Source organism: Cheilinus undulatus, linkage group 19 (genome assembly GCF_018320785.1).
Source record: "Cheilinus undulatus linkage group 19, ASM1832078v1, whole genome shotgun sequence".
NCBI classification, from domain to species: Eukaryota; Metazoa; Chordata; class Actinopteri; order Labriformes; family Labridae; genus Cheilinus; species Cheilinus undulatus.
This window is the reverse complement of record NC_054883.1, coordinates 20253416-20274357: the sequence shown is the minus strand read 5'-3', so window position 1 is coordinate 20274357 and position 20942 is coordinate 20253416. Positions and strand designations below refer to the sequence as shown.

General features: G+C 39.7%; 1 protein-coding gene across 2 annotated transcripts; it reads left to right on the top strand.

The window, feature by feature from the left end:
- Window positions 1-4071: 4071 nt before the first annotated feature.
- Window positions 4072-18080, top strand: slc35b3 (solute carrier family 35 member B3). Of its 2 annotated transcripts, none has more exons than XM_041813676.1 (10): window positions 4072-4304; window positions 5934-6170; window positions 6364-6485; window positions 6647-6801; window positions 10073-10180; window positions 10373-10470; window positions 12045-12137; window positions 13309-13420; window positions 13652-13721; window positions 17082-18080. In XM_041813676.1, exons 1-10 carry the CDS (start codon window positions 4233-4235, stop codon window positions 17230-17232), a joined length of 1218 nt encoding a protein of 405 aa, XP_041669610.1. In that variant the 5' UTR covers window positions 4072-4232; the 3' UTR covers window positions 17233-18080. The 2 variants fall into 2 exon arrangements, with proteins under 2 accessions (XP_041669610.1, XP_041669611.1); XM_041813677.1 differs by having other exon boundaries at window positions 4288-4423.
- The last annotated feature ends 2862 nt before the right edge of the window (window positions 18081-20942 follow it).

Genomic DNA, 20942 nt, shown 5'->3' with positions numbered 1-20942 from the left:
TGCAGAAAGGGACGATGAAGCAATAAAATTGAGACGCTCATTATGGACCTTAATGGTCACAACTGATGCATTAATGCTGACAGTCATAGCCTTTCTATTTGTCTTTTAACACAAACTGAGGTTTAAGGTCTATTTTTAGCACAACAAATGTCAAAATGTGATATAAAACTCTGCAAAGAACCCATCCAGTTGTCTATTCTAATTTCTATGGTCTATATAGTATATCAAAACCATTCATAGGTTGCGCTCCCATATGAGCCTCCTGAAGATTGAATAATGTCCTTCCTGATCCACTCTGCAAGAGGCCATATTGGATCCAGATTTCACTGGTTCAAAAGTCATTTCATTCCCCTTCATTTCCCCACCTCCCTCCCTCCCTCTCTCTCTTTCTACTTTATTTCTCTCTGTCGCTCTCAAACCCTCTCTCTGCCTGCTTTATTTATTGCAGGTCCAGTGGTGTGGTACAAAGCCATTACCCGCGCATATGTACCTTTTTGAATAATCAATAAATAATTATTTTATTATTTAATAGGATCGTATGGGGAAAGGAAATGGGTTTTATTACATAAATCCATCATGCGTGATGAATGGGTACACTTGTAAAGTTGGACAGGGGAGCGGGGCGAGTGCTCGGACAAGCCTGCACTCACACCGCTGTGCATTGCAGAGCACTTTCTCCATGCCAGGTTGTAAATATGACATTTTTGTCTCTTTGGGACTGTCAATTGGAGTGCATTGGGAATAAGGGAAAGGGATTGTAAATTCAGGGAGATTAATTAACCTTTTACATTTGCGATTCAGCCCCTGCATCTCTTTCTGCATGTTGTGACCCCTGTGAGCGCAGGGGTGAGAGACCTGGCCGCAGACGTCTCATTCCCAATGAGTTATTAACAGAATTTTTTGAATAGATGGAAAAATTGTAGCCCGGCCATTTAGTGTCATAAAGGCTGGGTTGGCGAGGCAGCAGGGGCCTCCCAGGGACAGGAGGCAATACCATTACAATCAAATCTGAGATGGAAGAGGGATTGAGCTGTCCATTCTGAATTTTTATATTGTCAGAGGGCCGGGGAGGAAATAATGCCATCCTGGAGTGTATTAACCTCTGGCTGGGGAAAGAGGACAAGGAGAGAGAGGGCGAGAGAGAGAGAAGAAAGGCAGGCGGCGGGAGGGATTTGAGATTCGACAGCTGGGGAAAGGGGAAGGCTTGAAGAGGGAGGAGAGGAATGAAGGGGGCAAAAGAGAGTTTCATGCCTTATGCTGTGGAAGCCAAACAGGGAGAGACAGGGATATGAGATGGCCGAGAGACAGAGCCAGAACAGAAGAAGGGAGAGCAGGGAATAATGCAATAAGGATTCAGAGAGAAGGAGGGGTGGGTAAAAGGGGTAAGATATGGACATGACTGTGGGGGGAGGAGGTCCAGGAGGAGTGGATGGGAAAGACAGAAGAGGGAGCTTTGAGGAAATGAGGGAATGACATGAAGTGAGGAGAAGGAGAAGTTGTAGGAGTAGAGTAGATCCACTGAGGTTAAAAAACTAGTTTGATTTGGTGTATGTGGACATCCAATCAGTATTGATGATAGATGTTGTCAGGTCAAGTTAGAAAGTCTGAAATCTAGGTTTTCTAGCTGATTGCATGAGTTATATCAATGCCTACATGTGTCAGGATGAATTGAAAACATTTTCCATCTTCAAGCTTTAAATACAAGCTGAAATTCAGTGCGGGCCTATAGCCAGTCTAGTGGAAGGGAGGTTCTTATTTCTAACTGTAACTGTACCTTTTTCCTGTTTCTTCTCTTATTTTATAAGGATTCAAAAGAGAGGGCCACCTTGGAAGTGCAACCCAAATCTCAAAGGATCAGGCAGTTTTACCAGAGCTGTGGGTGGTCAAAAAGATGACTAGGAGCAACAGCAAGTCAGACACAAAGCAGGAGACCATGCAAAATCACATATCTGGTCAATGACTGCTAAGGTGCATGGTGCGTAAAAGTCGCCTAAGCTCAGCTGAAGAGTTCTGAACTTCCACTGACATTGATGTAAGCCTAAAAGCTGTGCAGCAGGAGCTTCATGGAATGGGTTTCCATGGCTGAGAAGCTGCATGCAAGCCTCACATCACCAAGTCCAATGCGAAGCATTGGATGGAGTGGTGTAGAGCACAACAACGCTGGATAGTGGAGCAGTGGAAACATGTTCTGTAGAGTAGTGAATCATGCTTCTCTGTATGGCAGTCAGACGGGAGAGTCTGGGTTTGTCAGTTGCCAGGAGAACATTTCCTGTCTGCATGGTATGGGGCTGTTTTTCAGGGTTTTGTCTAGGCCCCTTATCTCCAGTGAAGGACAATTTCAATGCTTCAGCAGCCCAAGACATTCTGGACAATGCTATGCTTCCAACTTTGTGGCAACAGTTTGGGGAAGGCCCTGCTCGATTCCAACATGACTGTGCCCCAGTGTACAAAGCAAAGACTTGTGGAAGAACTTGACTGTCCCGCAAAAAGCCCTGACATCAACCCCATCAAGCACCTTTGATATAAACTGGAATGGAGAATGCGAGCCAGGCCTTCTCATCCAACATCAGTTCATGACCTCATAAATGCTCTGCAGAATGAATGGGCACAAATTCCCACAGAAACTCTACCAAGAAATGTGAAGGCTGTTATAGCTGCAAAAGGGGGCCAACTCCATATCAAAGTACATGTATTTAAATGCAATTTCATTACAGTCTCTGTTGGTGCAGTGGTCAGGCGTACAAATACTTTTGTCCAAGTGCACGCTCAAATGAATAAAGTTGAAATACTAAGTAAGGATGGAAACATGCACCAAGTCCGCAGATTTAAGGCTAAAGTGGTGCAATCAATATAACAAGAAATATTTTACCTCCCTATTCCTCTGGCTGCTCTGCACTGCATTTAACATTAGAACTAGTCTAACATACCGTATTTTCTTTGGCAATCGCGGGTGGGAAAAAAATGTTGCTAAACTGGTAGTACCCACCAGTCTGGTACGTCCTGACAGCAAACTCATTCAACATGGACCCTTCATCACAGGTAACAGATAAACTCTCTGCTGTTTTACTGCGTTTACATTGTATCTCAATATTCTTTTCCATTTTTATAATGCATTTCCATATGATTTGACATAATTGAGAATTTTTGTGTGATAGAGATTGAGAAAGTTGTAACACACTCAGTTCTCCCTGTCAGAAACTATGATCGCACTTGGTCTGCACATGCTCAGTAGGATTATCTCTCTGTCAGCTGAAAATGAGCAGGACCACATCCCCATATCAGAAGTTTACAGTAAGAGAAAAAGGTTTGAAATGTCTGATTGAATTGTATTTTTCTTCTACAGACAGAAGTTTACATGCAGGCCCTACTCTCCCTGTCTACAGAACATGCCATGTTTGTTTCTTCCATTCATCAGGCTGGAGTTTGTATGATAAATACTATCATGATGATCATTCAGCTTCTCAAATACACCTGGTTGTCACACCATTAATGCTAAGTTTGTGTATTTGGTCTAAACTGGGCAACACAACTCCAAGTTTTCATTGTCTAATGTAAAAATGTCTGTTGCTCTCATTTCATTAAAGTTTGATCAGGCTGTTTTTAATTTAGAATCTGTATCAATATATTGTCATGATTAGGAAATAAAAACACAAATTATGAGAAAGCATGTTATATTTATGAGAAAAAAATCGAAATTCTGAGAAAGTAACTCATAATTATGAGATAGGCAAAAAATGTAGCTTTTTAAAATCTCTTATAGGCTACAGATATAGCTCATTGTTATGATTCACTATTTCATAATTTCGACTTTTTAACTTATATATTCCACTTTTTATATCATAGTAATAACTTTTTTATCGCAAAATTTGGACGCTTTTACATAATTTTGTGTGTTTGTTAAATTATCTATCTTTTCTATTTTTAATCATTTAGCCTCTCAGTGCACAGAAAAATGCTCCACATCTCACCAAACTCACATCGGTAAGGTGTAGGTACAGATGGTACATATTCACCTGCTGCACCACGCGGCTCTGTCGACCAATAGAATCACAGTTCAGAGGTCGAAGTGGACCGGAAGTTGTTGGCTCTTTCTGTCACTGCAGCTGCAGCGAGCATAGCTTGCTCCTCACAGGCTAACGCGTCTCTCGACGTGTTTTCGTCGTTTGTCATAGAAAGGAGGATTGTGAAAATTCTCGAAATGGACGAAAAAGCAAGCCGACGCGTCCAGGGGAATGGCTGTCAACGGCATAGCCTCTGAAGAGGGAGATAAGCTAACGCTAAGAAACCCGGAAGTGCTGGTGAAGGTAACGGGCTTGCTGCTGTAGCTTGTTTGTTTGGCATAGAAATCAAAGTAAGCGATCACGTTTGTCACGAAAAGAAGTCATGTTGTGAGATGACGTCGAGGATAACTTCTTATCTTTAGGTGTGTAATCTCTGTTAATCTGTGAAAACGGCGTAAATTAACGTCAGGCTTTAGCAACCGGCTGCTCCAGCTACCTTTTAACTTACGTTCCTTTTTTTTTTTATTATTCTTCCCTAAACACATGCTCCACATGTGTCAAATACTAGAATATTACATGTCTATAACATGGTCGATATTAGTAAAAAGTGTCGTTTTTGTGCTATTTAAATAAACATGGTTTCATTCTTCATTATTTTATTCTTATTTCACTCTTAAAGCTGGTAATGCTTGTCAAACACTCTCCTCCAAAACAAACATTGACCGAAGTCAAGAGCAGGCTGCGATACTTCATATGAAAGAGTATCTTACCTAAGATTAAAGATAATAACAGCTTATGTAAGCTGCCTTTCTCTTATCAAACTTAATAGAAATATCTGACTTGTTTTTTTTTTCTAGAACCACTATAATAGAATAACAGAGTAAGCATAATTGAGATTAGGTCCTTTAAAGCTCATTCTGGGCTTCTCCAAAGTTTTTTGCTCATGTGTAGTTAGGGATGTACAATATTACTAGTATCAGTATTGGTAGCTTGACAGGTATTCCTTGGTGTTGCAGTGCAGGGCTTTCCACAGGTGTGAGGGGGTCTAAAAGCATACACCACACTGGTTCACTGAACAACGTGTGGCGAGTAATGAAGGCGTTTGTGGGGTTTCTCCCCCAGAGATTTTTGAGCATCTATTATACAATTTCCTGCAATAGTCCAGGAATATTAAAGCAATTATTCGGGGGGTTCAATTATGTGAAAGGAAAGCATAGTTATTAACTAATTATTAACAAAAAAAAGTTCATGCATTTCTCTTACATTGTTACAAGTTTGATCTACACTACAAACGTGTAGTGTGTCTGTTATTACTGACTGAAGTGTGAGGTTCACTTCTTTTTACAGTCGCCCATTTGTTTATTCAAATAAGGGGGAGGCATGTTCCCTTTGTCTATTTTTAGCAGGATGTCCTCCACCTGTCGCACCTGTCCTTCAACATTGTTGCTATCTTAAGCTTTTATAGTGAAGTTACAAAAGGTCTGAGCTAAGCTTGGCCACACTAGAAGATTTTTGGCCCAAATTTGGGCCCAGTGTGAAGCTTGTTTGATATTTATGATTCCAGATTGGGCATCTTCCTCCAGTGGAGTACCTGTAATAGCCAATGAGAGCAGACTGGGAAGCATCAGAAACCAGATGTTGTGTACTCTCAGATGCACAAATATGGCAGGGAATATAAACTCAGCTGTGCCCAAAGCCAAGCAGATTCATTAAAGTACAAGTAGAGGGCCGATTATTGACCTGGCTGATTATCAGGGCCAATATCAGGGATTTGACTGATTATCTGTATCTACATTTTATTTTACCTATTGCCCATACAGTCATTTATTTGAAAAGCATGGGACTTTGGCTCCAGCTTCAGGTTTTAAAAATGAAAAAAAAAAAAAAACATTTTCTTTGAGTTCTAACTAACCACATCCCTTTTTCCTCCAGCCACCAGCAGCCACAAACACAATGAGTGCCAAATATGGCCTGGTGGGCTACAACAGTTCGCGGAAGCATATTTCCATTTCCATCCCGTCGTCCACGGAGGTGATGTCACCCCACATCAAGTCTGTGGAGGAGTTAAGGGTCCTGGGAATCAACCTGAGCAGCTTTAGTCCCCCAATACAGTTCTTCATCTGTGTGGCTGGAGTCTTCCTCTTTTACCTCATCTATGGATACCTGCAGGTGACACGCAGACTCTCATTAACATACATATACATACATGCATAGCACATACACAACATTTGTTTAGCTGTTGTTCTTAGAACTGAATCTGTGTGCCTCTGTGTATGTTTGGGCAATGAGACACCTTGGTGACAGCACACCTAGACAACCTCAGAGGGCTGTTATTGACTCATTTCTTTGTCCCTCCACCCAGGAGTTGATATTTTCTGTGGAAGGCTTCAAGCCTTTTGGTTGGTACCTCACTCTGGTCCAGTTTGGCTTCTACTCCACGTTTGGACTGGTGGAGCTCCAGCTAACACAGGACAAACGCAGAAGGTAAATAAGTCCTGCACAGTGAGAACAGCGTGTACTTTTCCATTATTTGTTCAGCTTCATTAATGTATTTGCAACGTTTGTTTAAACATCCGTGAAGGCAACCCAACATCAAAGCAGTTCTGTAAGTAAATATTGTATCTCAACTGCTTTATGTCTCCTAGGATACCAGGGAAGACGTATATGATCATTGCATTTTTAACAGTGGGCACCATGGGCCTGTCCAATACCTCGCTGGGATACTTGAACTACCCGACACAGGTCATCTTCAAGTGCTGTAAACTCATCCCAGTCATGATTGGAGGAGTGTTTATACAAGGTGAGCTGAACGTATGCTTGTTTGTTTTTGGATTAATTTTTTTTAACACCAGAACTCAAAGATGGGTCTGGTTATTTAGTTGTGCTGGTCAGTTTAGCTTTTGTCTTTACAATGTTATTAGCTTTACATCAGCTCATTTGAAAATATCACAGTTTTTGTCAGAGAGGATGAAAATGTACCAAAGCAGCATGAGGTCCACAGTTATTCTTCTTTGTAAATGAAATGGCTAAAATGAGCCATTTTTAGGGTCCGCTCTAGTATGAACTCTTCCTGGGGTATAAATCCTTTCCAGTAAAAATTTGCCTTACTTTAGATGGGACATGCCCAAAAACATAATCCATTCAGCCTGACAACAAAACTCAAAGTCTGTGGCTGTGTGTCAAACATTTATGTCTAAACTGCTGCAAAATTCAAGGGGTATCTCAATTAAGAACTCCTAGGGGGTTTATATGACCCAAGTTCAAGTCATTTTACTGTTTATAGAGAGTTGACCAAAAACTTCTTTTGCATGTGAACAAAACTCATAGGGCTACAAATATCAAGCATGCCCTCACTGCAGTGTTATTTGGCAGCCTGTTGTTCTTTAGAACCAGCTGTGATAGCTGATACAGCCTGTGATAGATTTAACATGGGAAAAAAGATGTAGAATAAAAAGCAACACAGAAATGAATAGCTGAATATCTTAGGTGAAATGACGAAGAAAAAAAGACAATGCAAATTAAGAGGCCTACTTGCATTTAAGAGTTACAGTGCCAATTGAAAGTATTCACTTCCTTGGATGTTTAACCTTTTTATTAGTTTTATAAATGAATTACGGTTAATTTATTTGGACTTATTTGACAAAAATAAATCAGTTACAAGAAAACCTGTTAAATGTCAAAGTGAAAACAGATTTCTACAGAGTAATGTCAATCAAACAAAAAATGTGTAATGTAAAATAATGACTGCATAAACATTCACCCCCATCAAGTCAGTAGTAGATGCAGCTTTGGCTGTAATCACAGCACTGAGTCTGTGTGGATAGGTGTCAATTTTGTTGGGTAGGCCACCAAGACCACTCAAGAGGAGTTACAAGCTTCAGCTACTGAGATGGGAGAGACTCTGCATACAACAACTGTTGGCCAGGTTTTTCATCAGTCAAAGCTTTATTGGAGAGTGGCAAAGAGAAAGACACTGATGAAGAAAATGGGTTAAATCTGGACTAGAGTTACCAAAAAACATGTTGGAGACTCCATGGTCAAGTGGAAGAAAGTTCTTGAGTCTGATGGGACCCAAATGGTACTTTCTGGCCATCAGACGAGACACCAAGCACTGCACATCAGCACAAACAGACCATCCCCACTGTGAAATATGGTGGGGGCAGCATCATGCTGTGGGGATGCTTCTCAGCGGCTAGACCTGGTAGGCTTGCAAAGGTAGAGGGTAAAATGATTGCAGCAAAATATAGGAAAATCCTGGATGAAAATGCCCGATCCATGTGCAACCTGTCAGAGCTTGAGCAGTTTTGCAAAGAATGGAGTAAAGTCTCAGTGGTCAGATGTGCAAGCCTGGCTGAGACCTATCCACAGAGACTCAGTGCTGTGATCGCAGCCAAAGGTGACTCTAGTAAATACTGACTTGAGGAGGGTGAAATACTTATGCAGTCACTTTTTAACATTACATATTTTTATTTCATTGACATAACTTTGTAGGAATCAGTTTTCACTTTGACATCAAAGTATGTTTGTCATATAAAAAGCCAAATTCTATTGACCATGATTGATTTATAAAATCAGTTAAGGGGTAAAACATCCAAGGGGGTGAATACTTTTATAGGCATTGTATACATGCCACAGTATCCTGTTTTCTTTGGTAGTTCTGCAAGTCACTAATTTAGGTTTTACAAAATCGGACACGTAAAAGAAACAGTGGGACTACAAAGTCCATGTAAACATATTCAGTGAAAGAAAATAATAGAATAATCATGTCAGTTTCAATCATAGTTATCATGGATCTGATTATCGTTATAATCAAGCAGCCCTTACATTACTAAAAGAAAAAGATTAGAGGTAAAGATTTTACACCTCATTTCAGTGGCTTCACGTTTCCTTTGAAGCGATGGCCACTTTAAACCTCCTTTTATCCGTGTCTGTTGTTTTCACTTGTCAGAGCACAGTCAGGCTCTTGGTTCTCTGTCCTTTCATCCTCACACCAACCACTTTAAAGGTTCTGTGTCCTCAGTGTCAGACAGGTTTTCAGCATTTCGCCTCTCTACATCTCCGTCTGTCTCTCTGGATAGGTAGATGTGAGGACCGCGGTCCCTGAAGGGGTCGTGTGGAAAACAGAGTTTGTTCACTTAGAATGCAAAGAGGAAAGAAAGCGAGAGAGGAGGATGGACAGATGAAGGGAGGGGTGTGGGGTTGCATCTGATTTGAGGCCCTTCAAAGGAAAATCGGGGAATCAAAGCCGACCACGGCCAACCTGATGCTCCGTCCCCTTGTCATCCTCTAGGCATCCATCCGTCAGCCTGTTTTGGAAGACGCCTTTATCGGGTTGTTTTCTTCCCCAACTTTTGTTTTTTACAAAGTATCTTGGTTCATTGTTCTGTGCACAATCTCAGAAAACTTCTCATTCCTGTTGCGAAAACTTAAAGTAAAAATTTAGCTTGAATTAAAATCACCTTTTTCAAGAAGAGGAGGGTAAGCTTTTGAAGATTTCTTTGCAATATTTGCTGATGGGGAGGTACCCTTCCTTTGGTTTCTTTGTGTTTAGGATGTTGCTGAAGGTTTAGGCAGGTTTGAGCAGTTGCACAAATTTCTTCTCAGGTTTTATGCTGTTGTGTCCTTAAAATAGTCTAGAGGTGCACTGATTGTTGAAATCAGGGCCAATGTGGATACAGATGTTTTCTTTATTAGTAAGGCTCCCACAGTGCCAACATTTTCTCTTATTTTTGACCATAAAAACAGTTTAAAGTTTGTACAACAGATCAAATCTGCCTGATAATAAATCTCTTCTCTAAATAAACTGTTATGCGTGCTAAATGTCAGCATTAAATTGATACAACACAATGGAAAAACATCTGCTGCTGACATCAGTTTATCTGCCATTGTTTGTCAACAGGCTGATATTGGCTGATATAGATGTTAAACAGATGCATCTGTGCTAAACTTGTTCATTATTTTTGGGATCTTGAGTGAAATGTGATTTGGGATTTTTTATGACTCTAAATTTGTAACTTCAGAGTTACAGATAGATTTTGAAAATTATTCAGAGCTTTCTCTCTGTTTTCCAGGTAAACGCTATAATCTGGCTGATGTGTCTGCTGCTCTTTGTATGAGTCTGGGACTTATCTGGTTTACGCTAGCTGACAGCAAAGTGGCCCCAAACTTCAACGTCACAGGTAATTTTCATAGCAGACTGTAGCTGTAGAAATTGTCTTATGCATAAAGGGGGTCTTAATAAGTTCTCATGGTTATTTATGCCTTTACTGAAAGGTAAATGATGCTTCATATATGCATATATGTCCTTTATTGTATGTTTTGTGGAATATCAAGATGCACATGCTTTAAATGTTTCATGTTTGTCTGTGCAGGTGTTCTCCTAATCTCCCTGGCGTTGTGCGCAGATGCAGCAATTGGAAATGTGCAGGAGAAAGCCATGAAACTCCATAACGGCTCCAACTCTGAAATGGTACCATAATCTATGTTTATTTGAGGTCATTATAAAGTTTTTTATTTAGGTAAAAGATTTGTTTTGGGGATTTTTTTTTTTCTTCTTGAAATTAACTGACAGCTGCGTCAGTATAACCTGTGTTTGTTTGGATGTACACACGAGGACAAAATTATCAACCCCCATATGAAAACTTCAGTTTTACTCAAGTATTTCCCAAGTGCTGTTAAACAAAGTGGAGAGTTTTTAACACAGCTTTTCCAAACATCATAGTTTTATTTTGGATGCTCACATTTTTTTACTTTGCACACAGAAACAAAACCATTTAACTAAAACCAAAAACTACCAGGGTCAGAATTATTAGCCTCTTTTAGAACTGACCTTTTAGTTGATCCATAGTAAAACCCACTGTTGTTCAATGATGTGCCTTAACTTTGCAATGGTCAAAGCGTGTAAAATCAGGTTAAAACCAAGGGTTATTTTCCAGTTTATTCACAGTATAAAGCCTCAGAAAGGGTTTGAGCTGTCACTTGAGAAGACACCATGCCAAAAACAGAAGACATCAGTTTAGATTTGAGAAGAAGAATTGTTGATGCTCACAAAGCATCTACGAAGTTATCACAGCATTTCCAAGTTTCGGGAACTGGAGTGAGAAGTATAATCAAGAAATTCAATGAGAGCCACACAGTACAGAACAAGCCTGGCAGAGGTAGGAAGAGAAAGATTTCAAAGACCCAGGAAAGAAAACTAGTGAGAGATGTGTCTAAAGACCCCAGAAAAACTGCCAAGACACTAGTGAAGGACTTAGCCAAGTCAGGAACTGTAGTCTCAAAGAAGACCATCACTAGAGCCCTGCACAGTAATGGACTGTGAGGTTACAGACCAAGAAAGTCTCCTTTTGCAGAGGAGACACCTTCAAGCCAGACTGAAATATGTGGGCTAATAATTTTGACGCAGGTAGTTTTTTTTTTTTTTTGTGGAATATTTTCATTTCTGTGTGCAAAGTAAAATAATTTTAGCAACCAAAACAAAACTAGAATTTTTGAAAAAGCTGTGTTAAAAATCCTTTGCTTTGCAGCACTTGAAAAATATGTTTAAATAAATAAAATTTTTATAGGGTGCTAATAATTTTGTCCTCATGTGTATGTTTTGGAGGTGGGATGAGGTCGGGGGCGATCATGTCTTTCACTTTCACATCACAAGTTAGCAGTAAACTCTGGGTAAATCCTACCCAGGAAAAGTTTGCAGATATGCAACATGGGAAGTGTTATTTGCTGTTGTGGATTCCACACCAGAATCCTCGTGGACTTGATAATTTCACAAAAGGACTGCACTAAGCACTCAGGGGATATCTGAAAGTGAGGAGTTTGGGATTCAGCCTGAAGCCTCCATACATGAGGAGTGCGCTAACATCTAGGCAAACTGGCTGTCCCATAATAAGAAATCTAAGTCTATTGACAACTAGTTTGAACAAATTTCAGAGCAGTGCAGAAATATATATGATAACCAGACGTCTTTGCCTCACGTTTGTGTCAGTTTTAATGATGATTCTGTGTTTGATGTCACTGACTGCTTACTTGCTTTTGTGTTCATAGGTGCTGTACTCTTACTCCATTGGATTTGTCTACATACTGACAGGCCTGCTTTGTGTGGGGGGGCTTGGTCCTGCAGTGGCCTTCTGCTCAGAGGTGAGTATGATGTTAAGACTACAGGTGCATCTCAACAAAGTAGAATATCAAGTAAAAGTTCTTTCTTTTTGCTGTGGTTTAATTCAAGAAGTGAAATGTCCATGTATTCTAGGTTAATCATTCATCATATTTCATTTTTTTGTTTAAATCTTGATGATTACGGCTTACAACTCACAAAAATCTAAAGTCCTCTATCTCAGAGTATTAGAATATCACAAAACACCAGTCCAAATATATATATTTTTATTATAGAAATGTTGACCCTCTGGAAAATTCGGCCTATCTATGCACTCAGTAACTGGTTGGAGCTCTTTTTGCAACAATGACGGCATCTGTGTGACGTGGCATGGAGCCAATCAGTCTGTGGCACTGCTGAAGTGTTAGTCTGGTGGCTCTCATCTTCATTTTGACATTTCCCCGGAGATTCTCTACAAGGTTCAGGTCAGACCAGCTGGCTGGCCAATCAAACACAATGACACCATGGTCAGTAAACCTTTTTCTGGTAGTTTTGGCTTCACTCTGGACAGGTGCCAAGTCCTGCTGGAAAAGGAAATCAGAATCTTCATAAATTTCTCAGCAGATGGAAGCATGAAGGGCTCTAAAATGTGGTTCTGTGGTTCAGGAGTGGCTTGACACTAAGAACACAACACTTGTAGTGTTGGATCCGTCTGTGTGGATTTGATCCACTGACTCCAGCCTCAGTCCACTCATTGTGAAGCTCCCCTAAGTTCTTGAATCTGCTTTGTTTGACAATCCTCTGAAGGCTGAGTTCATATTTTCCAGTCAGCTTGCCATAAATATGCATTGATAGTGCCTCTGAGAACAGCCTGCTCTTTTAGCAGTGACCCTCTGTGGCTTACTCTCCGTGTGGAGGGTGTTAATGAATGATAGTCCTCTGAACATGTGCCAAGTCAGCAGTCTTCCCCATGATTTTGGTTGTGTGTGCTGAACCAGTGAGAGAATGAAGGCTCAGAAAACCTTTATAAATTGAACTTTTTCAAAATATTCTAATATTTTGAGATCGTGAATGTAGATTTTTAAAGCTGTAAGCCGCAATAATCAAGATTAAAACCAAAAAAGTATTGAAATATTCCTGATGTGGCATCCTGAGGAACCATTTGACAACTAACTTGTTTTAAGTTTCATGTTTTATCTTCTTCTTTCCTCCCAGCATCCTGTGAAGACATATGGTTATGCGTTCTTCTTCTCTCTTACGGGTTATTTTGGCATCTCCTTCGTGCTGGCCTTGATCAAGCTGTTTGGCGCCCTGGTTGCAGTAACAGGTCAAGTCACACTTTGTTAAATTGTCTTGGACAATTTAAAAAGTAGTAGAATTTTAACTTTAACTTCTTGGTAAAAAATGCTTTCACAATGTATGGTGTATGGTATATTATATAGTATATTTTTTTAAAGCACAACCAAAGTAATAAGGACTTAGAAATATATCACCTGACTGCAGACTAGGATTCTCCTGCTTTTGCAATAAAAAATAACATTTTTTAACTTTTTCGCAGTGACCACTGGGAGAAAGGCCATGACTATCGTACTTTCCTTCATGTTCTTTGCAAAACCTTTCACTTTTCAGTAAGTACCACCACCTTTGACTTCAAACACTTTTCCTCTAGTTTAAAATAACAGCCTGTCTATACTGACCTCTCATTTTAACAAAGAAAACTTGATTTGGCCCTAGTTTTCATGTTTTCAGTACATTTCAAGACCTTGAATTCTCTGCTTCCCTCTTGCTCACTCTCCAATGACTCTGTGCTGTCAGAAAGGTCTCATTTTGTGCTGTACCTCTCCTGCTCTGGTTATGCATCATGACTTTGGACAGTCATACACTTAAACACACACAGACACTCATAACAAACAAAAGAAAAAAAAAACTGTTGGTATTCTCATCTTAGCCAACTTTATTCTCCCTCCAGCTGGCGCCTTCCACTATTGCTGGACTCTCAGTAACTTTCCTGGCTCCTGTTTAAACTTTTCAAACCACAAGCAGAGTATCATCATTTACAAAGAGAGTTCACCAATTCTAAAATCTTTCTGAGTTACTTTTTTACCAGAACAGATGCACAAGGTCAAAAATAACAAGAGAAATTCAAGGGAAACAAACCTAAACATAAAACATCTTGTAGTTGTGTGACCCTAAAATGGGAGGATTTGAACATGATGACCTGAAAAGACATTCCCTTGTTTAGTTTTTGTCGGACACACATGTATCCAAAATCCCTCATCATGATCCACAACCAAAGCGTATAATTTATACCGCTTTTTAATCATCAAACTATTGATTTTTGCAAATAATTCCTAACTCATTTTAGCTTATTTAACCTTTTTCATTGTCTTACTGTTGCCTAAATCAGCCTGTTCTTCCTTGTCATCGCAACAGTCCGTTTATTTTAGAAACAGACTTAAGCCATTGATGCAAAAAAGTCTATGACCAGAATACCTAGAACATTTCCTTTTGAAGGCTGCAGCTGAAATAATTAAGCCTATTGCTTACATTTCTAACCACAGTTTACAGACTAATTCAGTCCCAAAAATATGGAAGACATCTTATATGCTTCCCCTATTAAAGAGCACAGAACCTTCAGAGCTTAATATTTCAAGCTACATTATTGGAATCTCAAGTAAAATCTCAACTGAAACAATTTCTTGCGGATTACGCTATTCTAATAGACCTAGAGTCAGGCTTTAGAGCAGGACACCCCTGTTAGAGCTACTATGCTCTTAAATTATATTGTTATTGCCCTTGATAAAAAGCTACACTGTGCAGCTTTACTTGTTGATCTGTCAAAGGCCTTTGACTCTGTAGATCATGAACTTTTATCAAACAGATTAAGAAACGTCAATAAAAAAAGGTTTTTATTGATGGTGACTTTTTAAGGATTTATGCTGATGACACAGTTGTATATTCAGTGGCCCATTCTCTGAGCCAAGCTGTATATAAGCTTCAGGAAGTATTCAATCAGATTTACCTCTCACTACTTGAACTTATGCTCGTTCAAAATGCTTAGAAACCAAAATCATGACTTTTTCCAGGGCTTGTTCCAATTCCCCAGACAACACAAATCTCTACATCCTGAATAGAAACTCAATAGACACTGTTTTATCATGTAAGTGTTTAGGCATTTGGTCAAAGGAAAAGTTCTCATAAAAAAATTCATAAAAAAACTAAATACTGTTTTAATACATTAGTCAGAAAAAAGCATGTGCAGGCCACTTTTCTAAGTGTGTTGGACTATGATGGTGTGATCTATATGCATGCTTCTGCCACTTCTTAGGTTGCATTCACACCAGAGCTGTTTGGTCCACTTTAATCGAACTCTGGTCCATTTTCCTGGATAGTCTGGTTTGTTTGGAGTGGTGTGAAAGCTTATACCAGCTCTGGCGCGGAGCAAACAAGAAGGACTCTGGTCCGCTTAAAACAGGGTTCTCGGTTCGCTTCCAAAAAAACACAAAAAACATGTTGGTACCTCACTCGGAGCCAGTGTAACCATGGGAACACGTCATAGCCTCTCCGGTACTGATTCCGATGTCTCTTGCACAGAACGACATGCTGGAAAGCTTGCTGCCTCGCTGTCTGCTCCGATGCTCCATGGCAAAGAAGGCGGAAGATAGCATGAATTTAGTGTTGTTACGTTGTTTGTTATAAAAAAAAATTCCGGCTTCACCGCTCTTTGTTTGGAATGATAGCGCTGGCATTATTTATGTGAACCAAACCACAAGAAAGTGCAATAATCAGTGATAGTCCCCCCGGACTATCAGGTGTGAAAACGACCTTTGATTGTGTGTATCACAGTGCTTTAAGATTCATAACAAGCTGGTGCACTTACTGATCATTGTAAATGGTATGAATTAGTTGGATGGCCATCACTAACTCCACACAGAATACTTCATTTGTATATTCCCTCGTATTTATGTTGGAAACCTCCAGAGGTTTCAGAAGTTTTCTGCTTCAGTCTTCCAGGTGGATTCATACCAGGTTCCAACGGTTTGTTCTGAGCTGGGTTAAAGGACCTTTGCTTAATTTGCTTCCTAAACTTGGAATAATTTGCAGAGCACCTTACATCTGAAAAATCTAGTCTCACAAGGTCATTTTAAAACTACAGTTAAAGGCAATTTAACTGTAAATGTGAGTTCTTCATTTAACTGGTTTTATTCTTTCTCTGTCTCTGGCTGTTGATATTGGCACTTACAATGCTTAACAAATTTATTAGACCACCACCCAAAGTAAGGTTTATGCCACAGCTGCCCTAAATTAACAGCACTGGTAATTACCAAAATCATTTTTTATGTTTCTGCAATGGTTAAAGGGATACTTCAACATTTTGGCAAATTCGCCCATTGCCATAATTCCTATAGTCTTAGTAATAGGTTGTGTCCTTTAGTTTTTCGGTGCAAGCTGTTTCTAGATCTGGGGGGATTGTTAAACCAGCTGCACAGCTAACGCTATGTTAGCAGAGGGAATTTTTGCTTTCCCTCATCAAACTCATCAAATACACAATCCAACAACTCCAAAACGCTCTTGTGGACAAGTTGTGACCTGTACATTCACCAGGCTATGAAATAATCATGGAACATTACGAGACGGAGATGTTTTAAAGTTAAATGCAAAGCTGGAACTACACTCCAGACATGGCTGCTGCACTGTGTCACTCCACCCGGTGGTTTACTTAAGAAATAGTTAGAGTATTTGCTTCATGTGTCATAATGTTACATAATTATACGTTATTAATTAATTATTATTAATCTTCCTGGGTTCAAGTCTGACCTGTAGCTGATATGCAGCTACAAATCTAACCCTAAAGCTATTGGTGTCCTGATTCTGCTCTATATCGTCCTATAGTTCATAGTATTACATTAGTATGAAAAGCATCTGTTTTCACCAACTTTCTTCTTCTTCCTGCGCCTTATCTCAACTTTCTGCCTCTCTCTCCTCAGGTACGTCTGGGGCGGCCTTCTGGTGCTCTTCGGCATCTTCTTGAATGTTTACAGTAAAAACAAAGACAAAATGAGGCTTCCCTCCATCAAGGACCTCAGGAGTTTGCTGCTGACAGGAAAGAAAGTCCGATTTCTTTCACAGAACGTCTAGAAGGCACCCACGGGCGTAGCTGAAGACCTGAGCCAGCGGAGCATGCCTCTGTTCAGATGTAGAGTTGGCCTGGTTGCCTTGGGGATACGCTGAAACGTATGCCCGAGCTATGAGCCTCATCAACACTAACACTGATTGAAGGAGGGCTGAATGGGGCTGAAACACCAGTCAGCTTCAGAAACAGCACAGGTAGCAACGGTGCTGGAGTTTCCTGTACACAACTTGTGTACAACTCGACTGAAAAGCACTCAAACTGTCTAAAACAAACTGAAGGAGCAGTAACAATGTTTTACAAGTGGATCAGTGCTTGTAGGCTCTTTTAATGGAAAGCTACAGAGCCCTAAGAAACATTCCCAACATTGACAAAGACACTGAGGACCTTAAAGACTCTCTAAAGGGAAGCCAGCGCCTTAGCTTACCAAATCGCACAGTTTTGCACTGGAAATGACGTGACACTTGAACCTATGAGTGGTTGGAAAAAAACTGAAGGAGAGAGCACAGGGCGACGTGTTAACTATGATTTCTGACATGAATGTTGGTCACCTACCTAAGAGAAAAAAAGACCCAAGGCATATCTGCCCCCTCATGTGCCAGTAAGACAGAACAGAACTTTGTTTCACTTAATCAGTGTCCTGGTAAAGTTTCATAGTTTATCTGTAATTTATGACTAAGCCCTGATTCATGAAAACGTGAGATCTGTGTGATTGTTTGGTGACGTTTTGGGAAAATCGGAGACATTTGCTACCCTGTACATCAAAACATGAAATGGTCAGCTGCCATAATTTGCTAACCATGTATCTGGGTGGAAGGGAACCACTCTTTTTACATTAAAACAAACTGAGAGCTCTCTTTAAGTCCACTGTTGTCTCTGCTGGTGTGCATGTATTGTCAGTGAAACCCTTTTCTCCCCCTTGCACCGCTGAGAGAAGAGTTGAAATGTTGCCAAACTGTGTGTGTGTGTGTGTTTATCCATCCGCTGGCCTTAGGCATGTTTGATTAAGTCCTGAAAAAAGACGGCACTACTAGACAAAAAATAAACAGCACTTCTCTGTGCCCAGCCTGTCCTATTCATTTAGATCCATCCTCTGTCAATGCTGGTATCATTGAATATAGGAGCAACATTCAAGGAGACATTGTTAGAATTATATGAATTTAATTTTCTTTATTGGCTTTATTTTTTGCTCAAAGGTGATAGACTGTAAAAAATATTCACCAGAGCCAGAGTGACGTCAGCCATTGGTCACTGAAAAAGGCTTTTAAGTCCAGTGGCTGCATATTCAAAATACTGTCTCAATCTAACTTCAGATCAGCCAAGGATCAGATAAAGAGGTCAAGGTAAAGCTGACAATCAGCTATTACATGCCAGGTTGCAGTTATCAGCTATGCCCCTAATTCTGCATAAATCAATATCCTTCAACCAAAACAGGTCAGTTATTAAACAAAAGCACCTTCTACCTCCTATTTAGGGTTTGCATTAACTAGGCATGAACTATTCCAACCAAATTATGCTTTTGTTTTAGGGCTGTCAAACAATCAAAAATTAAATGTAATTAATCTCAGATTTTCTTCTGTTAATCACAACAAACCTTTATTTTTGTAGCATTTTGAACAGGCAACTTCCACTAGATCATAGATTATAACATGAAGGTAACCACAGAAACATGAATTTGTTATGGATTGTAAAGGAAATAAGGGCACAGAAAAAAAGATAAATGTTTGGTAACAGAAGGTGCAGCTGGCTTTTGACTTGTCTCCTGAGCTGTCTAATTAGGGAGCAGCATATTTCACATCAGTGTGGCTGCAGGGAGACTCTGCAATGGCTCAATCAAAGAGTGTCAAAAGGGACGATAAAGCATGCAATTAATTGTGATTTTTAAAAAAAACATTCACCTATTATTGACCTTAATAACTTGCAATCAATGCATAAAAGCTAGCAGGCCTAGCTTGTTTGCACCAACAAATCCTGCTACTTAAAAGGAGCTCTGCATGATCAGACACATCTTCCATATTGGATGAATATTTGTATGTAGAGCGAACAAAAAAAAATCACTGAATATCTGCATTTTGAGAAAGTTTTGAATAAAAAAATTAAATCAACACCCCAAAACCCTGCCATCTTTTAGTCCACACTGTGCTCTTGGTTAGCACTAGATGCCCATCAAATCTTTGCACTATGAACATTATGTCACTGTTTGGGAAGAGAACGCCATAAAGACCTCACACTCAGTGAATGTTATAGAGAGTGGAGCTGATATTATGGTGTCTGTAGAAGTGCCTGCTTGCCTGCTGATAGAGAGAGCTCTGAGCAGTCCTTGCTGTTGACATCCTTACAGGTATAAGTACCGCTCTTTACACCTGGTCTGATCCCCATCATATTCTAAAGTCTCAGTGATAACCTCAACACTTTCCTGTGCAAATAGCATAGCTCCATACACCTTCAATAGCCTTTAAAAACAAGAAATAATGTTGAAATACCATGAACACGAGCAGTGCACGCTGTCTATTTGCCTTTATGACAGTATTCACTTTTTTCATTTACACTGAGACTGAGCAGTGAGCAGTGCAATCATGCTCATAATAAAAAGATTTGATGGGCGACATAGCATAGACGTAGACATGAAGCCCCCATGACATTACAGTACCCAGCAGACTAAAATATGGCGGCCTCCTGGTGAGTTCATAATTTCAGATTTTCTCAAAATGCGAATATCTAGTGATATTTTTGTGCATCATACATATAAGAGTTACAAATATCTATCTATTGAGATTAACTTGACTTATCATGCATCTTGTCTCCTTCTTGCACAGTCGCTCAGTTTGTGTGGACGGCCTGATCTAGGCAGATTTACATATGTGCCATATTCCTTCCATTTCTTGATGATGAATTTGACTGAACTTAAGAATAGGATTTTTTTTTGTATCCATCTTCTAACTTATACTTTTCAACAGCCTTTTCTCTGAGATGCCTGGAGTGTTCTTTTGTTTTCATGGTGTAATAGTAGCCATGAATACTGATTAACCGGTGACTGGACCTTCAAGGAACAGGTGTCTTTATACTACAATTACTTGAGACATATTGACTGCACTCAGGTGATCATGATCTTTGACATTAGATTTTTTTGGTTCTTACTGATAAAAAAAAACACAATTATATTGATCGTGACTAATTTATAATATGAATAAAAGGATAAAGTACCCAAGGGAGTCCACATTTTTTATAGGAACAATATCTCAAATAAAATAGACATGTAAAAATATGTTCAAGCACTCAAAACATGAATTTGATCATTTATGGCTGGTGTAATAGTTGTAAAGGTAGTTGTGCAGATTCCTGTTCTCTCTGCAGACTATGCATTCTTTGCTTTTTAGCAGAGGCAGAGCAGACCGTAAGAAGATATCTCTTCTCCCTAGGTAAACTCAGTGTTGTGTTTGATCAATTTATATGCACAGTTTTGAAAAGTGAATTTATTAAATATAATTTTTTTTAGTAGTTTAAACCCTAAACAACCTAATTAAGGAAACTGAGGTAGGCTTGGAATGGCTCGTAAATGTTTGCTAAGTCTTTTGTCCTTGATGATCACATTATGTGTGTATGTGTGAGACTGTCGTAGCATGGTGTGAAATGGCAGCGACTTGCCAGCTCAGCAGGAGGCAGCTGAGTGTGGCTCTCTCTGTGATCCTAATAGAGGCCCAGATATTACAGTCTCACT